Below are 19,839 nucleotides of genomic sequence, written 5' to 3'. Positions count from 1 at the left end.
GAGTTGTGGCTGGACCACCTGGGCTGAGACCGCGCCAGGCAAGAGGACTGCGTGGAAAAAGATCTAAAACCATCTTAAAGATGCCCCCGACGGCGACCTCCGCCCTCTCCCCACACGGCTTCCTCCCTCTCCGCCGCTTTACCTTCTCCCTCTGCACCAGCTTCTTGTAGACGGTGTCTGGAAAAGACCTCAGGGGACAGAACTTGCCGGTGCCCTCGGCGCACATGAAGACGCCGTTCTCGTACACGACGCGCCCCCGGCTGATGGTGACCAGCGGCACGCCGTGGCAGCGCATGTTCTCGTACAGGTTGAAGTCTCCTCCCTGCACCTGGGTGCTGGCTGAGATGGTCCTGGTGGGGAGACAACGGCGGGGGAGGGAGCTGAGGGGGGCTCAGGGGCAGGGGTCACGCTCGAGGGGCCTCTCCACTCCACTGGCCATCACCACCGGCCAGACCTGGGGCCAGCACTGGGATGCGGGTGGGAGCTTCTCACGTCCCCTACAGGAGAGGGCAGGGCAGGTGTCCAGGAAAGGAGGGGCAGGGGGGCGCACGGGGGAACCCCCTTGCGGTCAGCTTTTTATCTTCAAAACCTCGGCACCGTTTTGTCTATGTTGTTTGCTGCTCTATCCCCAGCACCTAGAAAAGTGCCTGGCAACCAAGAAAATCAAGAGCTATTTGTTGAGTGAATGAAAGAAATTTGTTGTAATATTAAAAATTGATTCCTATCTTCCCTGCCCCAAATCTCTGAGTGAAAATGGTGCTTTACAAGAGATGACTGCTTTGGCTCTGTGGTGCCAGTAACTCCTGACACACGTCATTTATTCACTCAGTGTGCTTTCTCTAGGGCTGTGGGTGCCAGGTCCGTGCCCTCGAGGGCAGCCTAACCTTTAATTAGAGAAGCAGAGAATGGGCGGAAGAGCCCAGAGTGGAGCACTGGAACACCCGTCTCCGGTTCAGCCCCTTATTAGCTCCGTGAAGTGGGGGAGCCCCTCTCCTTCTCTGGATCTGAGCTTCCTTAATGGTAAAATGGAAATAGGAATTCCAGGCTTGAGTGCCCCTGAGAGCTGTGGGGTTGAGATGGGAAAGTTGAGGTTGTATGTATCTCCATAACTGATTTAAAAAATTATATATATACATGCACATACACAATGGCAATTAAATGCAATCCATGATCCTGGATCTAATAATGGAAAAGGCTCATAGGGACATTATTGGGACACATGAATAAAACTGGAATATAGATGAAGCTTTACATTAATGTTAAAGTTCGTGAACTTGCTAACTTCTCAAGGGGGCTAAATAAGTGAATGTCCTTGTGCTTAGGAAATGTACAGGGAAGTATGTGTTTAAGGAGCATGATGTACACTACACAGCTCCTCTCAAATGTTTAGAAAACAGACAGAAACATAGAAAGATAGCTGGAATGATACAACAAATGTGGCAAAATGTTAAAATTGAAAAAAAAAAAGGTTAAAATTGGTAGATCTTGGTATCTGGGTGGGGAGTATGTTGTTGAAATTTTCTGCTTGGGTTTTATATTGTTTTTGCAACTGTCCTGTAAGTTTGACATTGCTTCAAAAAATAAAAAGCTTAAGAAAAGAAATCGAATGAGAAAACAGATGTGAGACACCTTTGCAAACTGTTAAGTGCCGTGCAGATGGAGCTCCATTTGGAGCGGGGCTCAATATCTTGCTCATTGCTGCATTCCTAGTGCCTGGCATACAGTAGGCACGCAAATATTGCACTGAACACACGCCCGGGGTAACCCTTCTCTGTGTTGTAAGCAGCACAAAGATGATTTGCCTTGAGAGTTCTGTAAGACAGGTTCCTTAAAGTCCCGAGTCCCTCTCGCCCTGGAGACTAGCAGCAAATCTTACTTTGTGGCTTCTGGGTCCCACACCACCACGTCGGCGTCAGCTCCAGGGATGATGCGGCCCTTGCGAGGGTACAGGTTGAGAATCTTGGCTGCGTTGGAACTGGTAACCGCCACGAAACGGTTCTCGTCCATCTTGCCTCCAACCTGCAGCATGACAAAAGTGTCAAATGCACACACCCAAGGCGATGTGGCCTTTTAGTTCAGTTGCTGGAGCCACGGTTCTAAGGAGGTAGCTACCAGCTCAGACGAGCGGACATGCTCGGCTCGGTTCCATGCGCTCCCTGGTTCCCTTCTCTTCCAACTGGCTCCAAAAGGTTAGGGGGCCTTTGTTCCAAAGGGCTGCCCACCCTCCTCTTTATAGAACCAACTCTACTCATATGCCCGTGAGGCTGGATCAGGATCCTCCCGTATTTATTCTGTGCTCTAGAAAAGCACTTACTGCCCCAGCCACCCACCCATGGGGACTTTCTTCAAGGGGGATTTGTTGAACCAGCTCATGAGCCTTCCCTAAGCTGGTAGCTTAGACTTGAGGACTTGCAATCTCTCTAGGGCTCATGTTCTTTGCTGCATCTAATCCATGATGGGTCACAACCCAAAATACTTAATCTTCATGAGAACAACAGGTGGTATTCAAAGGAAGTCCCAGTCCCTAAGTTTTTTGAAAAGCAAGGAGACAACATCTCTCAAAAGCCTTGAACATGTTCAGATCCTTTGGCCCAGAAATCCACTTCCAGGAATCCACCCTAGGGAAATAATCGGAAGTGCTGACATATCCTCCTGAGCAAAGAGATTCTCTGGAGCATTTATTTGTAAATGTAAACTTTGGGAACACCCTAAAGTTCTGAACACCAGGGAATGATTAAACAGAGTATGGTACTTCCATTGAAGGAAAAAGTATGCAGCCATTGCGAAAGATCTTTTTAAAAGACTTCAAATTTTTACTGGTACAGTAAGTTATTCAAGATATGGTATGAAACAAACAAACAACAACAACAAAAAAGAGTCCAGTTGTTAAAAGTAATGGATAATAAAGAGAAAAAAAAAGAAGTAATGGATAGTCCAAGCAAAGAAAAACAGACCAGAATGAAATGTTGTATACCAGAATGTTAATAAATAGTGGTAATTTTTAAGGTATGAAATGATGGGAGATTTTTTTTTTTCTTATACTTTTCTGTGTTTTCCAAATTTCTTTAATAGGCCTTCTTACCTTTCTAGTAAGGAAAAAAAAATGTCATTTCCTGTTTTGTTTCTGAGCAAAGCAAGAAGCTCCTGAAAACTTTGACAGGATCCCCTGGAGTAAAAACCTCTTACTTAGGGCTCGAGCAGGGAAGGCTCCAGAACACTCACCACCCCCCTCTCCCAGATGACACTCATGCGGTCCTGCACGCCGCTCGCTCCGTGCGGGATCTTGGTGAAGTCCTCCTTGCCCATCGCCTTCTGCTTCGTGGTGAACGGCCGGTGGTCTGATGCCACGAAGTTCAGGGTGTCACTGGGCAGAGAAGGGAAGAGCCGGGTGAGGGGAGGGGGCCGGCACGCGGGAGGGTAGGGGACAGGGACAGAGAACAGTCTTGGCTTGGGAATCACTCAGGAGCTACGTGCTGAGCTGCTGTAGGATTCTCAGTTTACTGTCCACAGAATGGGCACATTCTGCCAGTGATCCAGGGGACAATGGAGAGGGCCTCTGGGGACGTCTATCTTTTAAGAGTTATGACATGGGAAGCGGATGTGGCTCGACTGATAGAGTGTCCGCCTACCGCATGGGAGGTCCAGGGTTTGAACCCAGGGCCTCCTGACCCGTGTGGTGAGCTGGCCCACGTGCAGTGCTGATGCGCGCAAGGAGTGCCGTGCCACACAGGGGCATCCCCCGTGTAGGGGAGCCCCACGGAGTGTGCCCTGCATTGAGCCTCCCTATGCGAAAAAAAGTGCAGCCCACCCAGGAGTGGCGCCGCACACACTGAGAGCTGACGCAACAGAGAGACACAGATTCTCAGTGCCGCCGAGAATAAGGAGTCAGAAGAACACACAGCGAAGGAACACAAGAGCAGACAACAGGGTGGTGGGCGGGGTGAGGGGAGAGAAATAAATAAATCTTTAAAAAAAAGTATGACAGTGTGCAGAGAAAAACTGGACGAAGGGTTTAGCCGAAGCGAGATGATGGCGGTGGGCTTACTCTTGGGAATTAAGGCCACCTGTCCCTCAGCCACCCCCACCGGTCCCGGCCGACAGCAGGCACGGCCTTGCAACATCCACCAGCTCGTGGTGAGCTCTGCTAAGTGACCTGGAGCCACAGCCTCATCCCTTGGCTCCGGAGCCAACGGCCCGGAAGGGGAGGGGGCAGGCAGCACAGAACACAGAGGAGGGGGCTGCCTCAGGGCACCCACGACCGCGTGCAGGTCACCAGGCTCGCTGCCGCTGCGTCGGTCACCCACGGCCCGTGTCCTCCCAAAGCGCGTTTAGGCTGCTCCCCTGAAACGGGCTCCGGGGTCAGCGAGGAGCTCGGGTCAGAGAGAGCGCGCACGCCAGCAGACCCTCCGCCAGACGCGGAGGCGGGTGGTGAGGGGCAGCGGGGCAGCCCCGGGGCAGACGTGCCAGGGGGCACGGGCATGGGCCTGGCTTGAGCAGGGTGACTGCAGGGACCACTTGGTGCGGCCCCGGGGGTAGGAGGGGGCCTCACTTCACCCCGTGGGGCCGGAGGAGGGGTCTCGCTTCACCCCGTGGGGCCGGAGGAGGGGGGTCTTGCTTCACCCTGTGGGGTCGGAGGAGGGGGTCTCGCTTCACCCCGTGGGGCCGGAGGAGGGGTCTCGCTTCACCCCGTGGGGTCAGAGGAGGGGGCCTCGCTTCACCCCGTGGGGTCGGAGGAGGGGGTCTCGCTTTACTCCGTGGGGGGCACCAAAGCCTTGTGAGTGCGCGGGGGCCTGCCCACTCCAGAAGAGGAATCTGGGCACAGAAGCACCCTGTGACTCGGTGAGGAGGCAGAGTCCTGAGCTCTCGGTGACTCCCGGGCAGGCCACCGTGCCTGGGGGGCTCAGCCGTCACTGCTCTTGCCAAGCGGTTAACGGCCTTGGCCACGTGGACGGTGAGAAGACGTGGCTCCTCCTGTGGCCTGAAATGTCCCTGGGCTGAAAGAGGCAGCTCTGGGCCCTCTCAGAGACTCTTCCACAGAGTGGCAGGAATGTTCTGGGGTCCCCGAGGGTCCCCCCTTTCTCTGGACTCCGCAGGGGTTTTTCATCATCTCCTCAGGGTCCTTCAGCTCCCTGGGCAGGGCATGGAACAGATGGTCCCACCACCAGGGGCCCCCGGCTCAACTCCTGTTCTGAAATCACAGTTTCCTGAACACAGACCCAAGCAGGTGCCCTTCCAGCAGGTGCTATGGGCACGTCCACATTCCAGAAGGTTCTGAGGCCTCCTGGTGAGGCCCTGGACCAGAAGATACGAAACATCCACCCAAACGCTATTAATTTTAAACACACTTGGCTTTGGTACGTACTTTAAAATTCTACATTTTCAAATGGAAAAATGCTGGTCCCTTTAAGAAGTCCGATTTTAAATATAAATGCAGACTGCATTTTTTTTTCTAATACAGCCTATGAAATCACATCATGAAGTAGATCATTATCAAGCAGCTCATATTGTCTTAGGAACATGGTAATTGGGCTCTGGGTTCTTTATCCACTATTTTGCATCATAGAAATTATAACCAACCATGTGTCATAAAAGCAGAATTATAGCAATAATCAACTCCTATAAATAATTAAAATATTACAATAATGCTCCAAGTCCTACAAAATAGCACATACTACATGCACTGACTAAAAAGGGATTCAAAGTACTCTCATACGCATGAAATTACAATTCCATTTAAATAAACAGAATGTATAAAAATAATTTAAGCGACTGTGACAAAACAGGCTAGATATAAAAATTTAAATTATTCAAAACTAATAAGACTTTTTTTAAGCCTATCTGAATTTGTGCTGATTTGGGCACCATCATTTTTATCCAGAACTGTAGGAATTATTACCTTTTTTTTTCTTTCAGTAAATTTGCCTGTAGCAAGCAGAGATGTTTGAAAAGGTTCTTCGACCTTGGAAATAAGCCCTAATTATTTGAAGTGGGCTCTCGATCCTGGCATGTTTTGGTTGTGTGGACAATGATGGGAAGGAGGCTGGTTTTTCCCAGTGAAGGGCATTTTGAAAAGTAAGAGCTGACCTAGCATTCCTCCCTTCGTCCTCTCTTACCCTCTCCCCTGGGTGAAAGCTCTGAGAGCTGCAGGTGCCGGCCGCCACACTGACGCCGGGGCCACCGCGCCAAGGCCGGGCCACCCTCCGTGGGGGCCTCCTGCACTGAGGCCACGTGCCCTCCCGCTGCGCTCCTCTCACGGAGGACTCCCCCTTCCCCTCCACTCTTCAGGGTGTTAAGGTAACAGGAAGCTGAGTGGGAACTGTCCGGTGCCTTATTGGCAGTCAGGACTGAAAAAAGCTAAGGAGGCGGATGAACATAATGCCCCAGCCCCTAAAGACGGCCGCCTTCCACTAGGGCTGGTCAGCTCCCTCAGCACCCCTCACCACCCCCCTGGAGGCGGCGTTCCCTAACGCCACCCTGAAGCCATCAGAGCAGCCCAGGCAGGGACCAGAGAGCGAGAGGAAGCGTTGGCGGGATGCGCCCCCCCACAGGGCTAAGGCGCTGCCCCAGCCCCTCTCTCCCCTGGCCACCCCAAAGCTAAGGGAGGGGACATATGAAGAAATGATCCTGTGGACAGGAGACGTGTCCACGGCGGATCAGCTGGCCTGCTTCTGGGCCTCTCTGTGCCGCGGGACGAGGGGAGCTGGTGGAGGGCCCAGCTACCCCGCTGGGGCTGGGAATGTGCCAGAAGAAGGGCTAGAATCTCCTTGCCTGTCCAGGGACTGTGCAGGGTGGAGCATGGAGAGCCCACATCTGGACGTGGGGCCTGCCTGGGAGGACCCCAAAGGTCAGTCACCTTTCACCTGAGAAGCAGCAACAACTAAGGAATGAGCCCAGAGAGGGGTTTCTGGGTGAGGAGATGAGTTCCCCTCCTTTTTTCCTGAATCCCCCCCTTCCCCTCCCCAAGCTGGCAGTGGGAAGGGCAGGAGGGTGACTTTTAAACTGGATTGAACTTTAATAACTGAGAGTGAAGAGGCAAAGTCACGGCATCTGCCCAAAAGCTCACTAGGGGAGAGAGAAGCTGTAAGCAGTTATTGCGACAAAACAAACCAAATTCAGGCTGCTCATGAAACCATTTTGTTGAGGTCAGGTCCGAAGCAGGGAAAAGTGGTATGAGAAAAAAGAGGAGCTGGAGAAAAGGAAGGTATGAGGAGAAAGTTGGAAGAGGTGAAGAAGAAAAAAGGGAAAAGGCCAAAGGAGGGAAAACACACAGGAAGAGAGAGACACACAAGGAGAGAAACACAAGAGTGAAGAAATGAGAAGAGGGAGAGGCGGCAAAAAAAGAGAGACAGAGGTCCACACACATTCTCGGAGAAGTCAGAGACCCCCTCCTGCAACCTCCCCGGGGGCTTCAGGATAAGCTTTCAATGTCCCCTGGAGTGCTGAAAATCCACGGTTGGTGCTTTTTGTAAGCTCTTTCCTCTCATGCCCCCAGAAGCGCTCACCACCCACCAAGTGAGCACGGAGGCCCAACAGGCTGGCCCCCCTGTGTGGGCTCCGGGGGGGACAAACACAGCAAAACCACCCCGCGGGCAGAAGGGGGCCCAGCCCAGGTCACGCCGGGGGAGGCCTCGGTGCCGTCTTCCCAGGCCCCGCGAGCCCCGAGTGCGGCGGGGGGCCCTGTGGCGCCTCACTTGGCCAGCAGGCTCATGAGGTAGGTCGAGGTGTTGGTGTCCAGCCGCAGGGGCGGCACCGTGACATAGGCGGCCGCGTGCGACCAGTCCTGGTGGTAGTAGTGCAAGCCCGTCAGCGTGGCGTGCGCCGTGGTGGTCTCGGCCAGCACCACCTTCCCTGGAAGGAAAAGGGTCCAAAGTGAAGCTGGGAGGCCCCCGAGCCAGCCCGAGCCTCTCGTGACCGGTGAGGGAGCTGACGCCGGGGCAGGAGGGGCTCGTCCCGCTCACCAGGTGGGTTCAGGTCCGGGGTGTTCAAGGGGACTCTGGGCAAGGCGCGGCAAGGGCCGGGCACCGAGGCGGGAAGACGGTGAGTGGGGCCGGGGGAGGATGCGTGGGGTGGGACGGGCGTGGAGGACGCCACCACTGCGCGAAGGAGCGGCTGGACCGTTTCCTGCGACCACCAGGGAAGCCCCTGGCTTTGAACAGGCGGGAACTGTGAGCGGCTTTAGGAAGAACGACGGGGATGGCATCCGCAGCGGGGGCTGGGGGCAGGGAGACGGAGGTAGGGGCCCAGCCAGGAGGCCGGGACAGCAGCCCGGGGCGGGGGACACTGCAGAGGGCCTCACCCCGGGGAGAGGCAGGGGTGGGGCGAGGAGGGCGATGTGGGGAGTAACCCAGGAAGTCCTCTCTTCTGATCAGGTCTGTGGCTGTGACTTTGTTTCCCCTGTTCCCAGGACCTCACCGGTACCCCGTGTTGCCAGCAACAGGAGGCACTCCGGTGGCTCTAAAGGGAATTGGGGCTCAATTTCTCCATGGACTTCCTCGGTGTCCCCTGAATGTCCACTGGGACGGGTCCAGGATGTTATGTTGGTTACCAAGGCAACCACCAGCAAAAACCCAAGAGGCCAATAACACCAACTAATGAAATGAACTGAATCTTGGAAAATTTTACCAGACCCAGAAGAGGTGACAGGCACTTCTATAAAGCTGTTATACATACAAAGCGCAGAGGAAAAAAATTCTGGTTCCGGGGGCCTGGACCTGGGCTAGCAGAGCGTGGCTCTGGGACAGATAACAGCCGAACAGGAGGGAGAGAAGGGCTCAGGGTCCAAGCCTCGGGAGCCGGGGCCAGGGTGTGCGCTGAGCCGGGCCCGCGCCCTCCTGCCCCACCGCACCTGGCCGCCCCGGCCGCCGAGCCCACGCGCTCACCTTGCATCTTCGCGGCCGCGATGACGTCACCAGCCGAGATGCTGGACACGTTGACCAGGTAGATGGGACAGTGAGTCTAAACCCAGGAAGCAGAGGGCGTCCGTTCATAAACTTAGGGAGCACATGATCCCAGCAAAACCACTCCTGGCACCTGCTGCCCCCCTCTACCCGTCCCTAAAGCGGGGGGGACGGTCTTCCCCTGAGCCCAGGCCGCTCCCAGCCCCGGGCCCACCACGGAGGCCCGTCTGGGAGTTGACATCAGGCCTGGACTCCAGACTATCTGGTCTTGAACCTCAGATTTCCCACCACCCAACCAGCATTGTCCTTTAATAAACTCTTCTGGACACGCATGAAGGTTTATAATTTAAAATGAGGACCTAGCTGTCCTGTTTTAATTTCCTGCTCATGAACATGATGACTGAGAGACAGTCATCTATCATAAGCTATATTTAAAGTTCTGAGGCCTGTCTCCTTGAACGTGGCCTTATCAATAGACAGGATGTACCCTGGAGAAGAACAGAACACGAGGGCTTCAGCGTTCCGTGTTTAGGCTAGAACAAGATCTTGCAAGAGGACACTTGGGTTCCAGCACTGACGAGCTTTTCCTCGACTGTCTGCGTGGCCCTGGTCCCCAGCTCAACCCGTCTGGGTGTGTGTTTGAACTGAGGAATGAGGAGCTGCCCTGAGGGGATTCAGCTCTTTATTCTGGGGCTCGTTTCCACCAGGAAGTAATTGATAAAACTACTGTTAGGATGATAAAACCATTTCCTCGTCCTGTTGTCATGCCTACAGCCTGCTGCTGAAGGAAAACTCTGTTTCCCTAAACGTTACTCTAAGGACGCCTTCAGGCTTCTTTGTATAACAAATTCAGAGGTTGTGAGGTTGAGGGACTGGCTCAAGGCTCGATGTGCTTCGTGCAGTTCCACGACGCTCATTCTCAGGCCAGCTGGACTCAAGACCACCCTGTTTTTTTGCCCCTGACACTCCCAGCACCACGCCTTCCTGCTTACCCCCTCTGAGGTAGCCCAGGTCTTTCCAGAGGAGAAATTCTCAAATATTTGTGTTCATTAGAATCCTGAGGGGCTAGCTGAAATGAAGCTTGCCAAGCCTCACCCCCAGTTTCTGATCCAGTGGGTTTGGACGGGACCCAAGAATGTACATTTCTAACAAGTTCCAATTTCTAGCCAATAAGGCTGATGCAGCTGGTCCTGGGACCACCTTTTGAAAACCCCTGCTCCCAGTTCAATGATCTGTATGACTTGGACCTTTTCATCGCGGGTTAGAAGCAGGGATAACCTATGAACAGGGCTCTACTGTATCTAAAGTGCTTTCCCTTCCAGGCTTCCTTTGATCCTCACAACCTTCCGATTTTATAAATAATACAGGTTTCTTGTCTCCTGGCGCGAGGTGTTAGTAATAGGGTGGTACGAGAATCCTGTCTTTTATGTATGATTTTTTCTATAAGCCCATAACTTTTCTAATAAAAGAGGCACATCAGAATGGACCACAGGATTGAAAAGCTTCTATTTGTAAAGGCCAGAGCTAGAACTGGCTCCACATCTCTGCTTGCTCCCACCCCCACCCCACATCAGTGGCTCTGCCCCCTGAGCCAATGGACGCCTGAGCCACGCCGAGGAAGCAGTGACGAAAATGACAAGTTGGGCACCTGAGTTTAAGTGATGGGCGTGACGGTTTGAAGTTCTTTTATGACTCCCCCAAAATAAAACCATTCTGTCCTTGAACTAATCCGTTCCTGTGGGTGGGAGGCCCTTCCGATTGGACTACATCAGTGGGGCGTGACTCAGGCGGCGTCTCCGCCCTCTTGCTGGGTCTTATTTAAACGGAGACACAGAGGGTGACACACGGAGGAAGGAAGCTGCCATTTTGGATCCTGCCACGAGAGAGGACTCGGGGATCACTGGCAGCCAACACTTAGGCACGAAGCCCCCGAGAGGCTGAAGAGACAAGCCCTGGGCCTGGCTGCCCACAGCCGAGCTCCTGGAGGGGCATCTCGTGGCAGAGATGGGCAGCCACCTTGCTTTGCCACATGGCAGGACCCCAGGATCACCAGTAGCTGACTTGGGTGAGAAAGCGTCTCTGACGGTGCCTTGATTTGGACATTTCACGGCCTGAGAACTGTAAGCTTTCACCCCTAATAAAATGTCCCATTATAAAAGCCAACCCATTTCTGGTACTTGGCATCGGCAGCTCTTTGACAAACCAAGACAATGGGTTTCTAAGTCCGTATTCCTTGAAAATAAACAGCTTCCAGCTGCAGCAAGGCTCTGTGATCCCCCGCCTGGCCCTCTGTCACCTGACTTGGCCATGACCCGAGGTTCCAGTGAGCTCAGTGCGGGGGGAGCGGGGAGGGGGCCAGAAGGACTTGCATCAGGGCTGCAGGAATATTCATTCAGCAAACGGTGTTGGGATTCCATGAGGCGGCGTGGTGCTGGTGCCCAGTGCAGGATGGGCCCGCCACACAGCATCAGTCCCTGACCCCAGGGCCAAGATCGGGCTTTACTTACCCTGTTTGCAATGGTGATAACGCGGTGGGTGGCTTCGGCTTCCAGCTGTTGGGAACAAAGGAGGGAGGGACACAAGCTTCAGCCTCTCCTCCAGACGAGCCCACGCAGGCCCGGGAGCCCCCTGCATACAAGGTGTTGTGCCTCCTGACACAGCACCAAGGGGCTCGGGACGAGGCTGGGCAGGGGCACCTAGTGCCAAGCATCGCGGCTCAGCTGAGAGGGAATCTAGGACTTGGTGGGGCAGGTGCATCCCTGCCAGATGCTACACAGGCCTTAAACGGCAATGAAGCAGGGGAAGCGGCTGTGGCTCAATCCGTTGGGCTCCCGCCTACCATACGGGAGGCCCTGGGTTCACGTCCCGGGACCTCCTGGTGAAGGTGGGCTCACCCACAAGTGCTGCAGAGAGCGACTCAGCAAGGTGACGCAACAAAAAGGGAGACAAGCAAAAACACAGGAGAGTGTGTAGGGAATGGATGCAGAGAGCAGACAGCAAGCAAGCTGCAAAGGGGAGGGGAAATAAAATAAATACAGACACAGAGGAACACACAGCGAATGGACACAGAGAGCAGACAGCATGCAAAAAGCCACAAAGGGGGGGGGGAATTAAAAAAAAGGCAATGAAACAAAACTAAACAAAAAAAGTCACTTCTCTCCTTGTTTCTAGAATATTCTCTCCAGTCATCTCAGAACTACAGCAAAGGCGCCGTACTGACTGATTTCAAGCTGGGAATGAGCCTAGGCTGGAGTTTATCGGCCTCAGCACTACTGATGTTTTGGGCTGGAGAACTGTCATGGGGACTGTCACGTGCACTGAGGACGTGGAGCAGCACCCCTGACCTCTACCTCCTAGATCCTATAACGGCCTCTCCCCCCCTTCCCCTGCAGTTGTGATAACCAAAAATATCTCTAGATATTGCCAAGTGTCCCCTGGGGGGGACACAATCACCCCCGGCTGAGAACTACTGGCCTAGACCCTCCCCTTCAGCTGCCCCACTGGGGGCTGACTTGGTTCTCTGGGCGATGGCAGGTACCGTCACACCCCTGCCCTCTTTGCCTTGCCCTCCAAGCCCTCACCGACAATCCCTCGTGGCTATCTAACCACCGCCCTGCACCGAAGGCTCTGAAGCAATGAAGAGTAGCTTCTCTTCCCCCAACACATGGTAGGAAATGCCAGCATCGTAGGGCAAGAAGGCGTTGTCTAGTGTGGCCCCTCCAGAGCAGAATTCTTTAGCAGGGGACTGTCAGGCTGACAGCAGAGGGCAGAAGGCCAGCCGGGCTTTTACTGACCATCTCGGTGATGGGGGCACGAGTGTGGACATGTAAGGGCCTCTGGCTTTTGGTAGGGAGGGGCCAAAGCTTTCCTCAGATGCTCAAAGGGGTCTCGCCCCCCCAAAGGCTGAGTCTCGGGGTTACAGTTGGAATTCCTGCTAACTTCTGAGGGGGCCCTTCCAGCCTGTCTTTTCTTTCCCAATTCAGTTCTGGGCACAGCGACTCCTGGTGTGCCAACACTGTCGCCCCCAGAAACACGGAAGGTCATGGCCAAAAGCATCTCCGCCTGGAGCCAGCAGCTCCCTGGGAAGCTTCCAGACGGCAGTTTAAGAAGTGATGCTATATGACTCGTATTTACTAATGTCTCTTCTATCCCCGGAGACTCTGTGAATCTACATGAACGAAGTTAACAAAGGACAAAGGAAGTCTTCCTCACCTCCTCGGGACGGCTGATCTCGATTCCTTCTGGGCCTGTGATCCCCAAATCCAGGGCCTCCTTAGCACCCTGGACAACAAGAGCAACAAGCGAAAAAAAAAAAAAAGAAGAAAATTGAGGGAATCCTAGAGATAGAGATTCAAGACAATTCTGAAGTCAAGGGACAGCGAAATATGCTCGACACAGCCCAGTCCAACAGGCTTGCTACTTTTCTCATTTCTGTTGTGCTTACCCTCTGAAGAGGGCAGAACCAGCACAGGGCACCTTTGCCATAAGGCTCCCCTGATTCTCACTTTAAAATGACTGGACACATCTGGTCATCTTAAAAATCCAGTTCAGTAATTAGCCAGAGACAGGGATGTTTTATTGATCTGAAAATCAGTATTTTCCCATTGGAAATCTAGACAGATCTCCAGCTTCCAGCAACGCCGAGACTAACCCTATCCTGTTTGGACCTGGGAATATAAGGAACTTTCCTTTCTGGGTACTAGTGAATAGATATCTTGACTATCTCGGCTGCTCTGAGGAGGCAGAGGAAAGTGGAAAGCTGCATTCTTATTTATTCTCTGGTCAGATCTCATTAAGAATATTTCTAAGAGGCGCTCCAAATTCTTTTGTCATAATGGAATTTAAAGGAACTAAATGTCATTAGAAATAAGACTTTATCGGGAGCAGATGCGGCTCCAGCAGTTGAGCACCTGCCTCCCACATGGGAGGCCCCCAGTTCGGTTCCTGGTGCCTCCTGACAAAACAAAAACAACAAGCAAAACAAATAGAAAAAAAACCAACTTGGGGAAGCCGATGTGGCTCAGTGGTTGAGCACCGGCTTCCCACAACAAGGTCCTGGGGTTCAGTCCCTGGCCCTGGTACCTCAAAAAAATCAAACCAAACCAACACAAAAAAACATCATCAGCAAAGACTTAAGAAACCTTTTGGGGCTACAGAGATTTGTTTTTTATAGACAGTAGAAAAGCTTGGATTTTCTGACCAAGATTTGTCACCTCTGGAGTGCCTGTCTCACACTTTTCTTAAAAATTTTTTTAAAATTTAATTTTGTCAACACATATACAATCCACATTCAGACAGACAATTCAACAGTCTCCTCCCTTTTTTACCACCTGTTTTGTCTGACCCTTGTAGGAGAAGCATGGGTGTCAGGCATCCCCCTGAGAACGCGCTCCCTTTCGCTTAACCCCGTTCTCTACTGCAGACTTGCCTCGGCCACGAGCTCCCCGTTTTCAGCATGGACTCGGGCGATCGCCCCGATGTCCTTGCAGGCACGCAAGACTTGGTACAGCTCGTTGTCTCGAAGCATATACAAGTCCTTGTAGGTCATGAACATCTGGAATGAGTTGACTCCCTTCTCCCTCACCAGCGTCTCCATTTCTGCTTTCACCTGGAGGGCGGAAGGCAGAGGTGCTGTCACGTGATCGATCACCCACGGCCAAGGGGCTGATGGGCAGGTGCTGGGCTCCGGGCTACGTCGCCGCCCTGTGGCCACCTGCAATCTCTCGCTGTCTCCCTCTCTTCCCACCCCCCCCCCGGGTGCTGTTGGTTCCCGGGAGGACAGAGGCAGAAGTCCTTCGACAATCGTCAAGCACAAATACTGGAGCTATACCATCCCATTCCAGGCCGGTCACGCAGGCTTGCGGGCTGTGTGGCCTCCCCCGCAGCCTTACTGCTTTACGCACTAATGATTTTTCCTTCCGCTGCCTGTTCCGCTCAGCAGTGCCAAAGGCACCCGAACGCTAAAAATCTAGAGACCCTCACCAGATGCAATCGATGTGTCATGATGATGGGGGAGAGTGTTACTGTGGGGGGGATGGTGGGGTGGGGGCGGTGGGGGTGAATGGGGACCTCATATTTTTTTAATGTAATATTTTTTAAAAAATGAATAAATTGAATAGAATTTGGAAAAAAAATAAAATTGCTGATGAAAAAAAAAATTAAAAAAAAACAACCTAGAGACCCTGGGGAAAATCCAACTTAGCAATAAACCAAAACAAGCTATGCGAACAAGGACACTCGCCCCATGTTGTTTATATTAGGAAAAAATTGGAAGCAACATTGGTCCAAAAATAGAAAGATAAATTGTGGTTCATCTACTTGACAGAATATTAGGCAGCATCGCATTGGTGACCTTGAAGGCTAAGCAGCAGAGCAGAAAATGCTCACGCTTGAAGCAAAGAAGTCACTATGTTGAAAGCCTATATAGGAGAAAACACAGGCAAGAAATAAGCTAAAGTAACCCTGTGGTATTGCGGTGATCAGGTTGTGTGCTTCTTTGCTATTTTCGTAATCTGTCGTTAGAAAAAAATACCTATAAAGACTAATTTTAAATTCTAAAAGTAGGAACGTCCTCACAGCCTCTGGGGACTTAGGGGCGACTGGCCTGGCCTCAAGGGGTTCTGGGAATCTGAGGGGACCCCCTCTCTAGTCCAGGCCTGCTCCAGGGAGAGGAGATGGAGAGAGGCAGGGGGGGCAGGGGGATGCGCCACCCACCCAGGAGGGCGTCAAGATGGAGACGCCCCTGAGATAAGGGACTTGACCTTCAGTGTGGTCTGTGCCCGTTAGCCCCGCGCCTTCGTGGCGTTGGGGGCTCCAGGGCCATCCGTAAAGGACAGGTGGGAAGTCATGGGGGAGACAGGGCGAGCCCCACGCTCAAGGCTGAAATGCAGGGGCAGAGGTCTAGCGAGGCTTTCAGTTACCATCTCAGGAGGTGCCAGGCCCTTTGGAACAAAGTCCTTATCCGAAGAGCTTCGTCCACCTTCCTAACGCTGATTGTTTTATGATTCCCCCACCTGGCAGAGTTCTGGCACAGGGTGCTTGATAATCACCCTCCAGGCTGCTTTCCTAGAGCAATGTGGCAGTAAGGCTCCTGAACCCAGGCAAAACCGAAATGCCTGTCTGTGTGTTTTCTCAAGGAGCACGGAGCTGGGGAGCTGGGGAGGGGAAGCTGGACTCCATCCCCGAGGCCTGGGCAGGGCGAGGACAGGCAAGCCAGGGGCTCAGGCCCCCAGGTGGGCCCAGGAACTGAACTGAAAGGGAGCCGGAAGGAGCCCAGACTTCCCTGGTGCAGGAGCTGGAGCCCAGAGGCCAGTGCACCCTGACCCAGACACACCAGGCAGCGGCTGACCACGACGGGCCCCTCAGCTCCGAGACTCAGGGCCGCCGACACCCAGCCCCCAAATGGCCCGACCTGCCAAGGCTGACCCCCTGCAGCACTCCCCCGTGTCGGGGGCACCTGGTGGCCATGGGTGACGCGGGAGCCAAAGTCCAGCCCCAGGAGGCACGAGAGCCCTGTGGTCAGACCTCTGGCCTCAGAGCCCACACTGCCACCCGCAGCTCTGTCTGCAGCCAAAGTGGCTCCTAAGTGAAGCAGGACAGGCCCGCCCACCCCCACGATGGAGTCATTTGGCATCTGGGGGAGTTGGGGTGCTATGGGGCTGTCCCAAACTTGCAAGAGCGCAGCATATGCGCCAGCTGGCGCCGACCCAGTGGCCACTCTGGCTAAACAAGCGTCTGCGTTTTCCTCTTGGATCCCCCCCGCCCCCGGCACTGGTACCTTGGGTGCCCACCAGGTGACGCCCACGTGGAGGGCGTAGTCACAGCAGACCTTGGGGTCGGCCAGGGCCCGGCACTTCTCGTAGGCGTCCACGAGGGAGGTCTCCTTGTCGGGCAGGACGTGGCCGATGACCATCGTGGTGCCTCCGACCAGGGCGGCCTGAGGGGGCGGGAAAAGGCAGTCTCGTCACCTCTCAGATGACAGCTCCCCTCCTTGGCCTCCCCACGCTGCTGTGAGGACCAAGGGAGCAACGTGTGGGAAACTGGACATTGCCGGACGGAGAAGCAGTGCGGCCAGGACACAGCCTGCTTCTTCTGCCAGTGTGTCGCCCAAGCCTCAGCCAACCCGTTTTCCCAAGGAAAAGATTCCCCCCATCCCGAAATTATTTTTGGCCAACTTGAATAGATAAACCCTTGGGGATGTAGATGACATCATTGAATGCCTATTTAGAATCTTCATTAAGTTAGTCCCACAGCTCTATTTAAACCAAACTATTTAAAATGTTAACTTGGATATACTGTTTTGTTTTATTCTCTAGCATTTCATTGAACAATTTTATCCAAGCTCTTTATATGCAGCTTCAACATCAATTTTCCCAAGCTGCTTACTTCCCATTTATTTTGTTTGAGATACAGTACTTTCTGAATCCACGTATGGCTTACCAGTGAAAAATTACCCTGATTTCCACAACATAACCACTTTAAAAGAAATCTTTAAAAAGCCTCACTTGCAATTGCAAGACATAGCCCCTGGGTATAGTTACTAAAACTTTATTAAAGGTTTTCCCACCACTTTTTAAAAAACAGTTTGGTCAACTGATCTCCATAAGCTTCCAAAACTAGCGCTGACGGAAGGAAGCTTCGGGCTAACATGTCGCTCCCAAACAAGACTTTCTTATTGAAATTAAAATAATTGAGAACGGGCCCCATAATATACAAGAGTGTGTGAAGGCTCTAATATAAGGCAACTCTCTTTTTCTGATGAATAAAGTTTGGACAAAACCATTCCTTCTCTTTGGGTCCTTACAGTGATTTGGGATCAGGGCCTTGGGTTTGCGTCCCAGTCCTGCCACCTCCTGGTTGGATAACCCCAGCCAGGTTAGTTCACCTCTAAGATTCAGACAATGGGAATGCCTTTCTTGCTGGATAGTTGTGAAAGGCAAGTAAAATGTCATCTGTGGACTGGACTTGGCAAAGCGTTCTGGACTTACTTATGCAGAACCGAGCTGCTTATCTCCGGGGGAGGAGGGGGACCAATAAAATGGTCTTATTGATTTCATGCTTCTATATTCAATTAAATCCTTGATTGGAAAGCCGAAATCTTGCTGGGAAAAAATGGGGGCTGGGGGCTGGGGGCTGGGGGGGGGGGTAAGTTCACTGCCACACAACGATGAAAATGAAAAAATCTTGCAACCTCGGCTTCCCACGGTTACTCAGATGCTCATCCTTGGCTGGGCCAGAGAGAACACCAGCTCTGCAGTGGGCTGACGCCTTGCACGTCTTCAAGCAGCCAACAGAGGGTGGTGGTTCCTCGATACACACGAAGGAACCAAGGCGGGGGTGAAGAAACAGAGGGGAGGGGTGGGTTGCCGCTTTACTAGCTGGCTTCTGTTTCTGTTTTTGCTGCATCGTGCCAGGCTGATTCACCCTCTTAGCAGGTGGTTGTACTCTTTTTTTGTCCTGAGATACAATTTTTGCTTTGACACATGAATATGGGGGTGTCTGATACATTGGGACCTTACAGAGTAAATGGTTTTATTTTTCTGTGAGTCTAGACCGCTTTCCTTTGCACACCCTCTGTAGGTCTATAGACTTGGAAAGAAGAAAAAAAAAAAAAAAAGAGAGAGAAACTGGAAATAGCACAGCATGATAAAAGAGCCAGGGTCATTCTTAATATTTGCTGGTCCCAGAGCAAGAATAAAAAAGGAGATCCGCGCCCCAAAGCTCTAAATATTTAAAAGTTACAGCTCATGCCAACAAACTGTTAAACAAAATAGATCCTGTCCTCCCACTCTGGCAAATTTACCATCCTGAGGCCTGAGAAGTCCAGGCCTGAACGTGGAATTCTTGGGGGCACCTCATAGTTCCACACCGCAGTGCAAGGGACATGGGCCCTCAGCGGCTGCCCCAGCCCCCCCGAGCCCCTCACTTCCCACCCTGGGTCCCCCTTGCAGCCTGTGGGCACAAGCTCTGTGCACCTGCAGTGCACTGTCCTGGGGCCCGGCCCCCTCTGGAGGGCACATCCGGGCTTATGTAGGCCCAAAGGGCTCAGGGCCACTCGGTCAGCGAATTCCAGGGGCCCCGTGGGTCCAGGAGTGGGCTCGGGGGATCCGGACAGACAGGACCCCTTGGCCCTATGGGGAAGGGGTGCAGTCGTCAGAGGACCAGAGCTGGGCCCCTCTCGCCTGGGTCTAAGGACAGCAACTGAAAGGAGGGGGGGTTTCCCACTTCCTGGTTGTACTCTAGTGGTGGCCTTGTACCCTGCATGCCTCAACAGGATCAGATGGCAACGGATGTGAGAGCAGCCATAGGCTGGACTGGGGACACACACATAAATATCTGGGATAATTACTGCCGTCACCCCAGTCCTCAAAACAAGAATTTCACGGGATCAGCAGACACCACTGCTGCAGACAGAGCCCAGACCAGACACGGGCTGGCCCAGTGCTTGTTTCCTTCCAGGCAAGAGGCATATAGAGCTGGCTTTTGAAATGCACACAGCTCCTGCTCAACGATGAATGCTGACAGGCTCAGTCTTCACGGGAATGTGATGATCCAGCTGTGACAGGCCTTTTCTGTGCCATCCCACACAAAACAGCCTTTAGAAATCAGCAGCAGGGCACCGCCCAATCCCGTGCCCGAGGCTTTGAAAGGAATCCTAAATTAAGAATACGTGACGGTGGGACTGTTGAGTGCTCACAGCTGTCTTTATGCCAAAGCCGTGGTGCTCAATGGTAGTCACTAAAAATGATGTGGGTGAGGACACGGAGGAATCGGAACCCTCATGCTTTGCTGGTGGCAATCTAAAATGGCGCAGCTGTTAAGGAAAAGGTCCAAATAGAATTGCCACCTGAGCCAGCAATTCCACTCCAAGTGTATGCCCCAAGGTTGAAAGCAGGGACTCGAACAGATCCTCGTCCACCAACATTCACGGTAGCATTATTCA

At 52.9% G+C, this 19,839-nt stretch overlaps 1 protein-coding gene across 4 annotated transcripts in view; it reads right to left on the bottom strand.

The window, feature by feature from the left end:
• DPYSL5 (dihydropyrimidinase like 5) overlaps positions 1-19,839 on the bottom strand; it is a 103,900-nt gene that overhangs the window by 14,190 nt on the left and 69,871 nt on the right. For all 4 annotated transcript variants that reach the window (XM_004451480.4, XM_023586843.3, XM_058287745.2 and 1 more), the window contains exons 3-11: positions 16,675-16,833; positions 14,326-14,505; positions 13,110-13,178; positions 11,405-11,449; positions 8,880-8,955; positions 7,692-7,848; positions 3,223-3,364; positions 1,877-2,019; positions 143-350 (exon numbers count right to left, since the gene is read on the bottom strand). In XM_004451480.4, the coding sequence (XP_004451537.1) occupies positions 143-350; positions 1,877-2,019; positions 3,223-3,364; positions 7,692-7,848; positions 8,880-8,955; positions 11,405-11,449; positions 13,110-13,178; positions 14,326-14,505; positions 16,675-16,833 (1,179 nt within the window). The remainder of the gene's footprint in view (positions 1-142; positions 351-1,876; positions 2,020-3,222; positions 3,365-7,691; positions 7,849-8,879; positions 8,956-11,404; positions 11,450-13,109; positions 13,179-14,325; positions 14,506-16,674; positions 16,834-19,839) is intronic.

Source organism: Dasypus novemcinctus, chromosome 25 (assembly GCF_030445035.2).
Source record: "Dasypus novemcinctus isolate mDasNov1 chromosome 25, mDasNov1.1.hap2, whole genome shotgun sequence".
Classification (NCBI taxonomy): Eukaryota; Metazoa; Chordata; class Mammalia; order Cingulata; family Dasypodidae; genus Dasypus; species Dasypus novemcinctus.
Note: the sequence above shows the minus strand (reverse complement) of the source record. Positions and strands in the feature narration are given on the sequence as shown.